The sequence below is a fragment of the Hippocampus guttulatus genome, chromosome 11, assembly GCF_054856545.1.
Source record: "Hippocampus guttulatus isolate MCC_2025c chromosome 11, RoL_Hgut_1.0, whole genome shotgun sequence".
In the NCBI taxonomy this organism is placed as follows: Eukaryota; Metazoa; Chordata; class Actinopteri; order Syngnathiformes; family Syngnathidae; genus Hippocampus; species Hippocampus guttulatus.
Genome location: NC_141271.1, coordinates 21,353,443 through 21,369,809, shown reverse-complemented (window position 1 = coordinate 21,369,809; position 16,367 = coordinate 21,353,443). Strand labels below are relative to the sequence as shown.

The 16,367-nt window shown below is 49.3% G+C and overlaps 1 protein-coding gene across 2 annotated transcripts; it reads left to right on the top strand.

Annotated features, from left to right (window-relative positions):
* Positions 1-3,127: 3,127 nt before the first annotated feature.
* On the top strand, positions 3,128-15,598 carry tfpia (tissue factor pathway inhibitor a). Of its 2 annotated transcripts, none has more exons than XM_086122936.1 (7): positions 3,128-3,289; positions 9,825-10,028; positions 12,276-12,452; positions 12,755-12,817; positions 13,082-13,144; positions 13,865-14,044; positions 15,285-15,598. In XM_086122936.1, exons 1-7 carry the CDS (start codon positions 3,211-3,213, stop codon positions 15,350-15,352), a joined length of 834 nt encoding a protein of 277 aa, XP_085979062.1. In that variant the 5' UTR covers positions 3,128-3,210; the 3' UTR covers positions 15,353-15,598. The 2 variants fall into 2 exon arrangements, with proteins under 2 accessions (XP_085979062.1, XP_085979061.1); XM_086122935.1 differs by having other exon boundaries at positions 13,865-14,053.
* The last annotated feature ends 769 nt before the right edge of the window (positions 15,599-16,367 follow it).

Sequence of the window (16,367 nt, the reverse complement as noted above, 5' to 3'; positions counted from 1 at the left end):
CTGCGTTTTGTTCATATTAGGATCCTCTTCTGCATCCGCGTCCGGACCAGCCACGAATGAATATGAATCGCCGAGCGGACGCCGGAGCACGGCCACGCATCAAGGCGATCGATCTTCACAAAACAAAACGCTTGATAGTTTACATTCCCCTACAGTGCCAACAGTGGAGTATTTCATATTTTGGAATCGCCGGAAAGTGTTTCTTGAGGTTTGTCCGCGAGCACATTTGTGAGTAGCGCGTATCTTTGGTTATCGTGATGGGCGGCGGAGAGCCGTTGCGCGCTTGAGCAAGCCGAATTAGCGGTCGTTTGTCAGCGTACGTTTCTGCTTGTTTCCAAACAGCAACAGAAGCTTGCGCGGACGATTCGGCTTTCTATTGTCTGACTTCCATCCACCCATTTTCTGTCACTTGCGTGAGCCTCTTTGGGCGCGAGGCGGGGTACCCCATGGAGTGGTTGCCAGCCACTCGCAGTTTCCCCGACAGATCCATCGTAGCCTCCAACCATAAGAGGATCCTCGCGGAACACCAGCTCTCATTGCAGCACAGCCTTTTAACTCTTTCTGTATGAAGTCGCGGGTGGAGTTCTTCGAGCTTCGGCATCATCTCCAGACATAGATCCATTCTCTTGCGCTTCCAGTAGACTTTCCTTTAATCGCGTAGATGACATAGTTGTTGCGCTTGAGTTTTCTGGGTGAATTTGGTGCAAAAAAACCCCCCAAAAGAGCCTCTCATTGAACTAAACTTTGACACCGCAGCACCTGCATGCTGAAAGTGTTGCCGAGAGGAGGAGGGAGCTTTTTGAACAGGCCTGCTGGAATTTGGATCTGATAGCTAAGCCTTTGTTTTGGCTTTGAATTACTCTCAAGCCTGAAATGGCTGCCTGCTGCTTTTGAAATCCCGCCAGCATAAGTTTGAGTGTTATTGTGGAGGGCGCAAGAATTTTGAGCATACAAAATGTGTTGCCCTGTTTGCAAAACTTCGCGGCCCGGCCAATCGTGGGTCGAGGTTGAAAGACGCGTCAGCCAGCCACAGCCCGCTTGGGCCCAAGGCAGACGAGACCCCGGTCTGGTCCACAGATAACTGCAAGGCACGTGTGATAAATGGACATTTTTTTTCTCACTTCGCAGGCTTTCCAATTAAAAGCGTTCCCGATTGAACTTGAATCACAGCGGAATTTGCTACTCAAGCTCAGCCCGTTACAAAGGCGACGGCGAATGAAGTAATGGAGCGTAGCGGGTGGTTAAGACCGCAGCCGCAGAGAATGCCATTAAAGACAGCTGCTGTTGTCGCTGTGACGAACGCCGCCTTTAATCAATGGCAACATGATTTCATTCGGCTTGCGCGCGTGCATGGCGGCAAAGGCGTGCCGCCTCGTTCGCCAGGTACACCCCTCGGGACGCCCCGAGCGCCACCGATGACTTCAAAAGCAGCTGGAGCAAAAGTCAAATCTCCCAAAGTGTTGAATGATGCTCACACTTTCATCCCCGGTGAAAGCGACTTGAATGGGAGCATATTTAAAAATGCGCGAGAGCACGGTTGAGCCATTCAGAGGGTCCGACCGCTTCATTTTTCCGTGTATTCTCGAAGTTGTCCGATACTGTGAGCGGGCATTGACCGCACCTCGGCAAGCGCCGAACTCCGGTGTTGGCTTTTCTCTCTTTTCCCGACGCCGCTAGTTTTGTTCATGTGGTGAAACTCCATCATTGCAGATTGCCCGCATTCCCCCACGCCTGTCATGTGCAAATGCCAAAAGGTTGACTTCCATCACGTGTCAAGCGATGACTGTCCACATTACCGGCCCGCCGTTTCCCTGAACAACGTGAGTAAGAGTGCGGCTTGAATAATCGTACCGGCAGGCGCATTCTTGTCTGCTGATAACCCTCGCGCGAGTACGTGACACACGCCTATGACAATGTCGTGTGCTTTCACACAGAAAATCCCGTTTATTCAGTTGTAGTCCGAGTGGATTTGACGAGTCCCCTGTTTCTACCGTATTTTCCGGACTATAAGTCGCAATTTTTTTTCATAGTTTGGCCCGGGGTGCGATTTATACTCTGGAGCGACTTATGTGTGGAATTATTAACACATGATTATGTAATTTCACATGTTATTTTCACATTAAACCACAAGAGGTCGCTCTCGGCCTGTGTTGATAAATCGACGATGAGTCTGATGTAAGCGACGTAGAAGAGGAAGCGGCGTATCGTCGACCTCCCGAGTTGGGGGACTTGTTTAAAAGTGACACCGAGGATGAAGATTTCATTGGATTTAGTGATTTGGAGTGAAACTGATAGTTTGGTCAACTTGTTGGCATGTTCTTTATGCTAGAGCGATCTGAATAGCTCTTAATATGTTACATCGTTACTGACATTACCAGGCATGTCAGTCATGTAACGTTAGTATACCGTACACTTATTCAGCCTGTTGTTCTCTATTTTATTTAGATTTTAAATGGCCTTTGAAGATGACATGTATGTTTTTGGTGTTGGATTTTATCAAATTAATTTCCCCCAAAAATGAGACTTTTCCTTCTTAATTATGCATTTTTTGGCTGGTGCGACTTATAATCGGGAGCGACGTATAATCCGAAAAATACGGTAGTTGCAACCTTTTCTGAAGTCACTGTTGGAGCAGGGCATTTGAAGGATCCGGCATCTCCACGAGAGCTTGACAGAAACGCTGCATTGGATCCAGCCTTTCAATGGTGACGTGTCATGGTCAAAGTTTGCTCAGGGTGTGATTCACTTGCATCTGATCGAACATTTCCACGCAACTCATTTGCTTCAACACACTTTTTGGATTGACAAAGGCAAACCCGGATCCGGTCGGTCGAGGCTTTTTTTTTTTTTTTTTTTTTTTTTTTTTGGATACGACGCTGTTCGAAAGGTTTGCTACTTTGAAATGTCTTTTTATTGCTTTTGTTCAACCCCCCCCCACCCCCACATTGCACTTGTAGACTTCAACGGTGTGTTTTCATTGCCGACAAAAACACCACTTTTCCTTCTTTGTCACATAATGACATCACACGGTGGACAGGAAATGACCGAGCACTTGTTCCACTATCATCCGCCCACAGCGCCTGACAAGTTTCCAGCGCGTCAATTCGCGTCAAGTCAAACCGCCCCCCCCCCCCCCCCGGGCCCATCCCGCTTCCAAACTTCCCAACGCTCGCTGCGGATCAGGCTGCCTGCCGTTGGCCAGCTGGAGGCATGCTTCCCCGCGAGCTTCTGTGCGCCTTTCGGCTCTTCTGCGTCTGCCTTTTGGGGACCCGCGGCGCGGCCGCGCAAGGTAAGACGACGCGCACCGCGAGACGAGACTTGTCAGCGCGCGAGTTAGTGAGCCCACATTGACGGCCGCTCATTGTTCCAAAGTTCATTTCCACACACTTGCGGGCCGCCTTCCGCAAACAGCTTTGACTTGCAAGGAAGTTGTGCGGGCGTTGTAGCTTCATATCAGCTCGCGTGCACTCCAAATTAAAACCAAAAACCCCAAAAAAAGGGAACAGCTCATCTGTGGTTTTCCATCAGCGGCGAGCAAAAGTAGAGCCCGCCGGTCAGACGGGAGAGATTTAATCAGGGGTGTCCAAACTTTTTCCCTCGAGGGTCGTCTACAGAAAAATGGAAGGGCGACACTTAATCAACAGCCACACATCATTTCAGATATTGGACATCAAATGGTTTGTGGTTTGCTCCGGACCACGTCTGAGAATCGGCCGAAATGTCGATGGCTGTTTTTCTTTTCAGATGGTCTTATTTTGATCACCAGTTGGCTTTGTTGGACGACGACCGAAATTGCGCAATTGTTCCTGTTGAGAGGCTGAAAAATACTCGTCGATTCATTTCATCATCCGTGACGTGTTGACGCACCTCACCTGCCCCAGTTTTGCATAATTAAAAACAAAACAAAACAAGACAAACCATCGCTTATCATTCGGTGAAACGAATGAATCCATGTCGAAATTGTTTATTATATCTATTTTTCTCCCATGGCATAAAATTCAAGACGAAGCGCTTTGCTTTGTGCTCCTCGCTTCCCACCAACTTGTTTTTATGGGCAGCCGTCAACCGTCTTGCTGTTTGCTCCTCAGATGCTAATCTGCGCTCTCGCGGGACGTACGCGGAGCCTCGATGGAGTCGGCTCGCCGTCCCGCTGTGGCGTGTTGCGTCCCGTTTCGTCGGGACATCCAATTGGAAGTCTCGGGCCGCACTTGTCATATATTCACTCGCTATTTGCGAGAAGCAGTCAAATGAAATCATCCGACATAAATGTCGCTGTTTTGCCTTTGCTTCTTGTTTTTATCCGCTGACGCCAAATTGTCATTACCGCTCCTAGTACGCAAGAATAATTCAATCATCGAGTAAATACGCTCGCGTGCCCCCGGCCGATGTTTGGGTTTTGCTTGCCCACGCAAAAAGTGCCGTTTTCATGAAATGGGATCCTGGCGATGGCGCTCGGAGCGATGCGTGTTGGAGCTTTTCCGCGCTTGCCGTTGGGCGTGACCGCTCGTATTGTTAGCCGGATGATTAACGACGGCATGCGATATCAGGCAAACGCTTGGCACACGCATACGCGCAATCACAGTTGAGGCGGACGTCGTGCGGGCGTTCCTTTGCCGCGGCCGGTTGAACGTCGTGCGGGCTGTTCCTTTGCCGCGGCTGGTTGACTTTTGCCCGTCTCAAAATTCAGATACCGCGCGTGGGATGTGGAGCGTTCGAATCTTCATAAAATGCACCAGGTGTACTCGAAGCGACCCAGAAATTCCGAATGACAATGTGTATCCTCGCCATGCTGTCGAAAGCTAATTAGCGTAGCCCGGAAACGTGCTCTTTATGTCATGGATGGGTGCTGTCCTGGGTTTGGGAAATGACTCCGTTGAGGACATCGCAGCCTCATGTTGGGGGGGCTTTCGGCCTGCACCCTCCACCTCGTGCGCCCTGCCGGAAGCTCCCCAAAAAGCTGACCACTGGAGTCCAACCCAAATTTGTACGGTTGACTTAAACTGTTTAGAAAGGAATGAGAAAAAAAATGTCAATAAAATGTTAAATGACTCTACAGTGTTCTTTGGCGGTGCTTTAAAACTGTCAATTTAAAAGCAATGGAGGGGAGAAAAAAAATGTTGCCGGTCCGCAAACGGCGTGTACTTGTCTCAACTGGTCCGTGACACACAAAAGGTTGGAGGCCACTGAAGTTGTCACGACTATTTTTTATTATTATATTTATTCCCTCCCGTTTTGTTCTGCGTATGGATCAAGAGCTTGCCAAACCTTGCGGATATCTTGGCTCGACTTTTCATTCTGCCTGTTTGAACACGGTCGGTGAAATGAGAGCGCGGCGACTCGGCTTCCAATCAGATATCTCGGGCGCCACGCCCAAAACTTTTCTTAGTATGACACCAGAAAATCATCCTGGAGCTAAATTCTGACAAAATCATTTAGCACACGGTGCCGGCAAAACATGAACCATTTCTTTGCAACTAATGAAACATTTTTTGGGGGGGGGTGGGCATGATTGAACCTCATGTGACACGGTTGGTCAGGAGGCAATTTTTGGAATCGACTGCAACAGAGGAACGTTTGTGACGAAAACATTTTTCAGTAGTTAGCGTGACGAATGAGTAAAGAACATGTTTTGGAAGCACAGCCATTCAAAATACCACACAACACATTTTCCTAGACTATATTATTTATTCCTCACATTCAGCACGCAGGTGTATCAGCAGAGCGGCTGCAGGGAAATTGGTTATGGCCATGAAATTTGTTCTTCGGGCTCTGGATCAAAGGCTGGCTGCATGGCAAGACGCGGCGGATAAGAGCCCCGCGGGGGGGGGGGGTCGCGCGTCCGCTCAGGCTTGTCGCAGCGAGAGAGAGAGAGAGAGGGACGGCAAGCGTGCGAAAGGAAACGCTTTGGGGGTGTCGACCAATCTTTCGGAGCCTAAATATTCACGGGGATGCAAAATAGATGCGTGGGCCGTCACCGGTTGTGACCACTGCCACAGCAGCGCAGCCCCCCCCCTTTCTCTCGCATGCGCCGGCGTCGCGCTTGCCTGCGAAAGGACCGACGCCGGGGATACGCCGCACGAGATTTATGTCGTTCACGGGAACAGAGGCCAAAGTCTCAGTCTGCTATCCGAAATTGCCCTGCCTTTGGCAAACATTTTTCAGAGAGACGCTTTTCTCCACAAAACCCCACCGCCAAAACTGACCAATGGACTGTGTGTGTGCCCTTACCATTCATTCCACTCAAATCTGTTGGTGAAAGTAGCCGCGTTTTTACTAAACCTGTGTGTGTGTGTGTGTGTCTCTCTCTCTCTCTTTCGCTATTTTTTTCTTTTCCCCCTGCTTAACCGAAATAAGAATCCCTTATTAGTTCTACGTCAACATTTCTGGCATGAGTCCGACTTTGGCCCGAAGGGAAGCCCTTTCAGGAAGTGCTGAGCGTCACGGGATACTCGGCGGGTGAATGATAACGGTTCGTCCCATTTTCTCTGGAAGTGGGCAAACGAACAATGGCATCACTTGCGTATTTTGCTCAATTTGAACTCTTGCCACCACAGCAGTGGCTTTATGTCAAAAACTGCATACCAGAGAGAAACCCTGTTAAAGAAGAGATCAATCGAAGAAAAGATGACCTATTGGCTTCAGGGCAACACACTGTGAGACCCCACAAAGTTCTTGTTCTTGCCGTTTTGTCGTTTCTCTGCCGCAAAGGGAGAGGCTCTTGTTTACCTTTTCCAATAAGAACAAGATAAGACTCTCCCGTGGCTCGCGGGAGTAAAAACAAAGCGTTAAATCTGACTTGACGTGAACGAATGTCCGGACGTCGCCTCTGGATCGGAGCCGCCGCAATTGACTCCGCTCTGTGCCGTCTTTGCTCGCTCACCGCTCACGTCCACATTCGGGCGCTGATTAAAAATGAATCCGCGGCGCATGCCTTTTAGTTAATTAACAAGATTTGCCTGCGGCTCCCGAGACCGTTCTGAGGTGGGCGTGTATTTTTTTCCCCTCCCCCTCGTCGACATCATACTTGGCAAAGCGGCACGTATCGTCGTCTGTGAAACCGTCCGAAGCCGACCCGACTTTGCGTCTGGCCTCGCGGTGGATCGCCGATTTCCCTTCAGGCTTTCAGATTTCACCACCAAAGTCCATACGGAAGACGAGTTTGATCTTGAAGTCAGAGGGGACGATGGGGTGGCGATGTGGTCAACATTCTGTCGATTAGATTGACTTTGGAGTCAGCCAATCCTCCACGAAGCGTCTCCAGTTGCTCCGGAATGCCGCGAGTCGCCTCCGGGCCGCTACCCGTAGAAAAGAGGGAGCACGTCACCGCTACTCTGGCATCCCTTCAGTGGCTCATTTTCGAGTTCTTTTTGAAGATGCTGTGATTCGTTTGACGGGTTAGCCACGCGCTCTACCTCTTAGCGCTTTGATGCCCGTGTCTTTAGCCAGGAGTGCAAATAATCCCTCGGCCGGCCGTCTTTGTCTTGTCAGCACACTTACACGGAATACCAAGCGCAGCCACGGAACTCCGAGATGGAATCGGGGGAAGGTGAACGCTTGACATTTTGTGCGCGGGGTTTGTTCCTATCAAGGCGTGGCTAGGCGAGCTTTGTGTCGGGCAGGTGCATCGGCTGTGAAGAGAGCAGCTGCTCAAAGGCCGCCGATGAGCAGCAAGCCGCCCGTCCGTTCCTCTGCCATCCTTTTTCCCAAACCACGCGACACTTTTCAAACAGGGCCGCCTTCTTTCTGGAAATGAATTTGGGCCGCATTGGCTTGCAGATGAGATTAGTTACTCAAAGGTTATCGTCGCCCTGGAGTTCAAACTCTTTATTTTCAAATATCGTTTGCTTTTACCAGTGCAGGTTTTTTTTTTCCTGAAGGTGAATTTCAGGTTCAGTTTTTCTTTTTAATTGCAATTTTTAAACCGCGGCAGTGCCTCGGACGATCTCCGTCTCACCCGTAACCCTTTCTCATCACAAAAGGGAACCGCGCTACCGCTTACATTTTTAAAACTCACAAAAGGAATACACGATGACGTTTCATCTTCTGTGGAAGTCCTCCAATCATTTCCAGCTTTGAAACATTTTGCCCGTAATTTGCGCTCTCTTTCTGAGGGACCTCAGAACTTGTTTTTGAGACCCGAAACAATTCTAGCAGTGTTGCCATGAGCGAAATTGTTGACGTGAAAAAAAAAGAGACCGGAGATCGGCGCCGGGCCCCAAATTGTCTGCCTTGCTCGCTTTCCTGTGCGAGACAAGCCCAATCCCCATCATTCAATTATCAGCAAAAGTCCCTGCAGGGTCTCATCTGGCCAACTGGATGCAACTCATTCCATCAGGCAGGCAAAAGGGGGCGACACTGGGAGGATTTAAAGACTCCAAGGTCATAAATTGAAGTTGGGACAGGTTGCACGAATGCTGCCCTCATTCCCTCAGTGACCGCTTTGCTCGTTGTCCAGAACCATCTCTCTCTCTCTCTCTCTCTCTCTCTCTCTCTCTCTCTCTCTCTCTCTCTCTCTCTCTCTCTCTCTCTCTCTCTCTTCTTGTCTGTCTGTCTCAGCTGTGTACCTTGCAGAAAGGTAAACTTCATTCCTAAACTTTTCCAGATGTTCCTCCAGGGTTGCATGATAAAAAGCACGGTCTCAGCAAAAAAACTAATAACGGAGGCAAGTGAAATACAAGGAGCACCGAGGGCAAGAACTTGGATTATAAACGGCTGAAACGGAAGCCGATCACATTTTCAGGGGAGAAAGACTTGCAATGTAAAAAGCGCTTTTAAAAAAAAGATTACAGCACCGCCTCAAAGCGTTCATGATACAGAGGAGCCTCAATTTTTGTATCATTCAGTTAGATGGTTTTTTTTAATCCTCTTAATTGTGTCCGGGTTTTTGTTCGTTTTTTTTTTCAGGAGGGAAAAAAATGACGTGACTCTCCCGTTCATATTTCGCAATAGATACGCATTCATCGGGAACATTTGGGTTCACCAGACAGCAACGCGCGTTCTTATCAACGCTCCCGGTATGCTGAGCAACATTTGCGGAACACATCCTGTCAAAGAGCAGACCTTCAAAATAAAAGAAGAAGTAAAGTAAAAACATTTTCAGCCCACTTGATGTTGACACAGTCGCGCGCAGGAGACGCGCACCAAACAGTCGGAGGAGTATAGGCCACCGGGGGCCCAAAGAAAACGTGGCGTAACTGTTCTTTTATTCGCTCGCTTTTATGTTGAAGGCGTGACTTCTGGCTGGTTGAAATGCCGCTGACTTTGGATATCGTTTGATTCTGATTGGGGTCGGATTGACAGATTAATCGGGAAAAGCGAGGGTCCGCTCCTTTTTGCACGTACGGCTCATACCTTTCGAAAAGATTGCCGACACGTTTTTCACAACCCCGACGCGAGCCATCGAGAAGTGTGTCGTTCGTTGACATGAACAGTATGGACTCATTTATTTTCTCCGTTAAAGGAAAGTGAAGCAATTTTACTCGGTGGCGAATTCACATTTCATAAATATGCCGAATGAGTCATTGCCCGGGGCTAATTTGGGGTCAGTTACGAAAAAAGGCGCCTGTTGCCGCACAAATCCCTTCAGCGCCGCCCAATCGCAGCAACGGATTTTGCACAATGAGGACAATTATAGAAAGCGCGATCATCATCATCATCCCGTCACGACTGCCGAGGCGCACGTTCTCTGCCGATGCGCCGTCTTTTCTTACTTTTGATTCAAGGTGTGACATTTCTTGGTTTGAAGGGGAAGGATTTCCATGACGATGCTGTGTCATATATACTGTACATATAATGTATATATTTATTTTTGTATCTGCTTTCAGAGGCAGGAGCTCAACCGGAGCTTTTCATCTTCGATGAGCTGTGCGCCCTGAAGGAGGATCCGGGGCCTTGCAGGGCCTTGCGGGACAAGTACTTCTTCAACGTGGACACGGGTCGGTGCGAGCTGTTTGAATACGGCGGCTGCGGAGGAAACGCCAACAACTTTGAAACGCTGGAGGCCTGCAGAGAAACGTGCCTGGTCTCAGGTCAGCGCCGCCCGACCGCTCATAAAGGGACGACGCGGCGGAGCAATTCGAGAGGGTTTAGGTCAAGGGTGTCGGACTCATTTTTGTCGCGGTGGTTCCGGTTTGCCTGGGAGGGCCGTTATGAGTTTTGGAAAACCATCTCCATGTTGAATCCCCTCCAGATGTGACATACACAGCACACAACAAATGGATGAATAACTCGTTTTCAAATCAGAAGTCAAGAAGAATGACTGCCGTTGTGGATGTCATCCGACGATTAAGAAATTTTGCTTCAGACTTGAGCAAGCATCACGCAACTTGACATGCTTGATTTGCTTTCGCGGGCCACGTAAAATGAGGTGGCGGGCCAGATCTGGCCCGCGGGCCTTGACTTTGACACCCGCCGTTTAGGTTGCGGAGTTCGTTTCGTCAGCGCTCGATAATTCACGTTCGAAGCGGCCGCCGCGCGACGACGCTTTCGCGTTCTCCCGACGCCGGCGCGCCTTTCGGGTCACGACGGCAACGACGAGCGCCGAAGGTTGTCGCCGTTGCTCACCCCCGACACCGATAAAGGTCAACCGTCAGAGCGGCCGCGCCTTTGCTTCCTCTGTGCGACGAGAGCGGCCGCGACGGAATACGCGATGCCGCTCGTCGCGCTGCGGGAAACGCGGGTTGAAAAGCCGGAGCTCTTGGCTTCCGCTGCGGCCCCTTTTTTCCCTTCGTCCCCCAAACGGTTACCAACAGGATGTGCTGTTTTCTGCCCGGTTCAGCGGGAAATATGCAAATGGGACACCCCCGTCGGCACTCGGGCGCCTTTGATCTGCATAAATCGGCCAGTCGCGCACGTGCGGCTCTTCGCCGTTTTGGTTTTTTTTTCAAGATTGTGCGTTCTTCTAAAGCGCTCGCTCGTCAGACTGATTGCGGCCTGCCGCGTTGTGTCGATTTCCATCGGAAAGAGACCGGAGGCACGCTGAAGAATTTACATACAAATCAGTTTTGGCGACGATGACGAGAAAGTTTACCTGCGCAAAAACGCACCCGGCGGGGAAGAGGTTGTGCAAATGCTCTCGATGTGCTGTCAGAGCTTGAGAAGATATTTGCGATGAAAGAACTCGAAATGATAAATAGCGGGACGGACACATTTCATTCGGACGACCTGAGTGCCGGAAAGACGGGGGATTTTTTTTCAAGATGACCTTGAACCTTGAACTTGGGTGTAAAATTGCTCAGTTCAAATGTATATCCATTTCGCGTTCCTCTTTCAACAAGTGTGCAGCGACTTTCGGGCCCGTTTCTTGTGTTTAAGAGAAGAAAAGCTTTATTTGTCCCACAACAGAGAAATTTGCAATTTTGGTGGAGAGGAAAGCAATTCTCGTTTTTCAGACCGCCGCAACTCCAACAAATCATTCAAATCACGTTCCCGGCGCAGAATGACGCTCGCCGTCGCCTCGTTCGAGTCGGTCCCGCACGGCAAACGCCGTCGGCTTGTCGTCGCGCAGAAATGCATCTTGGAGTCGAAAGGAGTTTTGGGAAGCGCCATCGAGCGAACGCGGCGCCGCAGAAGAGGCAAAGCGAGCCGCTGGAAATGTTGAGCTTTTCCATGTGCGGGGCGCGGATGCGGAAACGCGATGCTATCGCCGCGGCCACGGGAAATGGCCTCGCCGTGACCGGGCCGGTCGGTGGCCGTGAAGTGGGTCAAGCGGGGGGGGGCTGCGATTCATTTTGTGCAGGCTGCGAACCCTTCGCCTCCCCCCTTATTCATTTGATTTGTGCGCGGGCCTGGAACGCGTGCCAACGACGCCGGCCACAAAGTGGAGCGGCAACAACGCCGGATGACGGGGAGTATCCTCGACTCCAAAGTGCTGCGCGCGCAGCAAGAAGAATTCGTACGACGGCAAACGATCGAATAGTACATGAATCACCAATCCAAAACGCTCGATGGAAACATCAAGTCTGGTGCCGACTCAAAAGCCAAAGAATCAAAATGACGACTTTGAAAGATGGGCAGCGGAGGGGGCGGGGCTCGCCCAACGTTCTGCGGGAGGTCATTCCGGCAAAGCCTGCATCCCCTCGGAGCCTCCGCTTAGTTCTCGCCACCCGTTGCTCAAATGATGACACTCGGGCGCACCCAAAAAAAAATGTTTTTTAAATGATGTCACTTTTCTCGTACATCCAGTCGTTCCTTCCAGGTGTCTCTGTTGTGACCGTCTCGCTTTCTCTCTCTCTCTCTCTGTTTCTACTCGTTGGTCTTTTATTTTGTCTTTGCAGAGGATAAAAACCCCTGTCATTTACCCGAAGCGGAAGGTCCCTGCCGCGGCCTGCTGACGCGTTACTTCTTCGACAACGGCAGTCAGCAGTGCAAGCGCTTCTATTACGGCGGCTGCTTTGGCAACGCCAACAATTTCCGCAGCATGGCGGAGTGCCAGGCCAAATGTCGCCAGCCAGGTGCGTCGCGCCGTCGCCGGTTAGCGTTGAAACGATTTAGCGTTGAAACGACTTCGAAGCGCCCTCGATGACTCCGGACCGAGGCGCGGCGAAGAAGTCGTTCGTCAACGAGAATGGGGAATAACGTTGAAAAATGTGTGGGCTGGGACTAATTCTGCTCGCTCTGCATGTAATAACGTTCGGCGGGGGGGGGGGGGGCTTTCCCGATTTTGGTTCGCAGCGCCGTTGCAACGCGTGCTTCCTTTTGCAGCTTGCTTCTTCTCTTGTCGTGTCCCTTTTTCATGCTTTCTGGGCTGTTTTAGAAAGCGTCCAAGTCCAGACCGGTTCCGGAGAAATCGTTGACGTGCCATCGACCGCCCTGACCGGTAAGACTCCGACCCGGCGTCACGTCGCATGAAAGGGAACATTGTGAAGAGGGAGTCGACGATGAGGGTCCTTCAGCGCACGAGCGATTCACAAGGGCATGAACACAAATTCATCACACCTTCATATTGGAATGAACATTTCAGGAGGGGGGGGGGGGGGGGGGGGAAATATGTCTGTATTTCTACCGATATCTTAGTTGGCTTGGTTCCAAAAGCGAAGGGCGTAATTCTCCAATATTGACGTGCCCTGTGTGTGTTTCTTAGACCGGCAAACCGGCAACATGGCCGCGGCGCAAACAAACGACACCGATCCGGACCATTCCCAAGGTAAACGCATGTGATTTTCTTTTTTCCAACTAACATTGACGAGCAAATGCAAATTTTGAAGTTGGGCGTGTCAAACTTTTGGGGTCCACGACTCCTGCTGACAAGAGAGGATTATATACTGTATATATATATTTTTTTTTTTATTCATTGCTCTTTTTGCCTCCCCCTCCTAATCCCAATGCCAATTAAGTCGCAGCCAGCACGTGTAGCACTTGATTCCGTTCCGAATAGGTCCTTTTGTGAGAAAAACGGATGTCCAATTGACGTGATGAAAAGCCCCAATCATATCGGAGCTTCGAATGGTCTCATGCGGCTCCAAAACACGTGAGCCAGCCAAGCCTGTCCTCATCATCAGCCGACATCAAACACTGACCTCTAGCGGTGGTTTCAACAACTACACGCGCAAACTGAAGCCATGAGCCATATTCGTGGAATTTTTTTTTTTTTCGATTTGCACTCCTTGATCAAACGAGAGTGAAGAATATGCGACTGCACGATAGGCACATTTACACGTTCGTGACAATTGCATGTCGCTTACAAACACGTAGGCTCGCACGCACGTGCGCATTCCGATGAACGATCCCTCCTCAATGCTCCTTTATGATGTGTTAAATTTCAGAATCAAAGTAGCACGCGCTCGCTCTTTTCTTTTGATGGCGACTCGGCCCGGCGGTTGATCTCGGGGTGAAGTTTGACGGCAGGCGTGGCGATGATTTCCAGATGCCAAGCTGCCGGATGTGTGCTCGGCTCCCGCGGAGAAAGGAACGTGCGACGGCAGCGTGCGCAGGTTTGCCTACCGCGCCGAGGCCAAGAGGTGTCACGAGTTCCTGTACAGCGGCTGCGGAGGGAACAACAACAACTTCAAGCACCGGCGACAGTGTATCAGGAAGTGCATTAAAAGTCAGAAGGGTATTTTTTTTTTCTCAATTCCAAAGTTCCTTCATTTTAGAGTTCTTTTCAAGATCCTCTTATTTGTTTTCAAATCTCTGAATAATCTCGCGCCGCCTTACCTCTCTGAGCTCATCCGCCCCGGCGCCTCAGGTCTGTGGACCAGACTTTATTACAAGTACCAAGAACTAAACTGAGGCTCAGAGGGGATGGTTGCTGGTCCCTCTCTCTGGAATGAGCTCCCACTGAACATTGGGCAAGCCTCCTCGCTGCCCATCTTCAAAACCCTCCTCCAAACTCACTCGTATTCTTTGGCATTCGACTCAGCATGACTTTGATTTGTTCTTGGTTTTACTGTTTGGTGCTTTCTCCCGTCTTTATTACCGATTTGTCTTACTGTTTATTGTGCATGTTCAATTGCTCCACGTACAGCACTTTGTATGCAGCGATGGCTGTTTGAAAGTGCTGGAGAAATACCGTTGACTTGACTATTTGCCAGGGCTTTGGCGCCATCTTTTGGCTCCACAGGAAAAAAAAAATCTTTTTGTGTGGGTGGTTCGGATGTGAATTTAAGATAAGATAAGAAAACCTTTATTAGTCTCGCAATGGAGAAATTGCCGATTCACAGCAGCAAAGTGATGAAAGGAAGAAGTAGAACAACAAAATATAGGAGCTGCTGGAAAGGCAGCCACTCTCGCGGCGCCATTTTGAAATTAAAAAAAAAACAAAAATAACACAACACAACACAACACAGACAGTCGTGCAATCTCCACCAATTTTCTGCACACACTTTGTTGTCTGAAGCAGTTCCGGATGAAAGAGGAGAGGATCAAAGCGTCCTTTCACCGGTGGATCAGAGACGTCGTGCTGAAAATGTGCACGCGTCTGCTACAAGCTAAGTTTTGAAAGCAAACACGAAGCTGTAGCGTCCATTGACGAAAAAGAGACGAGTTCACTTCTCCCGTCCCACGTAATCCGCTTCAAACTCCAAGCCGCGACTTTTATCCAAATCATCGCAACGTTTCCGAAATAAGCAGCGCGCAAAAGATGGACGCGCTTGTTAAATTGTTCAATTTGACGGGCGAGCTTAAACACTCCAGGAAGCCAACGACGTCCGAGCATCCAAAAAGTCACATTTCACTGTCGGAAATGCTCTTCTTCAAGTGACGTTTTGTGCTTCCTCTCAAAAGCTGAATTGCACACATTTTGTTTGTTTGAATTGGACATACTTTTGTGTGTGTGTGTTCTGCAGATCGTGGCGTGAAGATGATTCGAATACGGAAGAAAAATATCCCCAGCATTCTTCATGGTTCAGTCTGAAGACGTCGGCCACATTTGCAACTTGGGGAAAGTCGCCACCGTTTATCTGCTTGTATCGTGGTTGCAGGCCTTTCACCCTGTAGGCTATTTGGGCAAAGAAGTGTTCAGCTTTTGCTTCGTAGTCGCCGCACGCAATTTCATTAAGTCCTTTTGCCAGCATGATCTAATTGAACAGATCTCACGGATTCACCTTGACTTTTGTAGTTTTTTTTTTTCATTTGACAGATTAAATAATCATTATTATTACCCTTCTGCTATGAGTTTCTTAGCCCAAATTATTCTCAATGTCATCCGCTCTGTTTAATCATCAAAAATGGTGACCATGAAAATGATTATATCATGAAGGAAAAAAATAGGCCACCCGAAAAGACTGATTAAAAATATCGATTTTTTTTTTTTTTTTTTATTCCTACAATTTAAATTTGACGCACAATTTAAGAGGAGATTGACATAGCGCGTCACGGTTCAGCAGTAAACTGGAATACTTGGCATTTAAGGCACAAAATATCATGGAATCCATTTTTCAAAAACAACTTCCGCGTCTGCTTGCTTCTGAACCAGTCTGGCGAAGTTCTTAAAAAGCGCAGAAGAGGGCGGTGTTGCTCAAAGTTGGCATCGTGACACCGGTTCGGTCTCAGGGGGGGGGGCTGGTAAGTGTTTACCAATGACCTTTTGGCGCCCACTTTTTCATGGCAAATCAATCAATCAAACTTTATTGATATAGCCCTTTGCATACATCAAAATGCAACTCAAAGTGCTGAACAGTTCAAACATATCAAATCGCCCAAATGATCGTCAAGTAGGTTACATACATGTCCACCCGGGTCCGCCCGTTTGCAAAAAATAAAAAGAAGAAATCAGTTTCCGGGCACGCCGAGGAGCCCGAAAATGTGATTACTCGAGCGAATGAACACCAGGCAGCGCTTCATTGCATGATCTTGTAAGTTGAGGGGTTGGTAGATTTGTAGTGGATAGCTCTACTTTAAGAACGGGCAAAAGGAGAGACGGAATCCTT

What these genes read in the sequence shown, in the direction of transcription:
- tfpia (XM_086122935.1), top strand. Translation starts at nt 3,211, where the DNA reads ATGCTTCCCCGCGAGCTTCTGTGCGCCTTTCGGCTCTTCTGCGTCTGC. An exon ending in GCCATCGACCGCCCTGACCG is followed by an intron (nt 12,818 to 13,081) that starts GTAAGACTCCGA and finishes TGTGTTTCTTAG; the next exon opens with ACCGGCAAACCGGCAACATG. An exon ending in GTGCATTAAAAGTCAGAAGG is followed by an intron (nt 14,054 to 15,284) that starts GTATTTTTTTTT and finishes TGTGTTCTGCAG; the next exon opens with ATCGTGGCGTGAAGATGATT.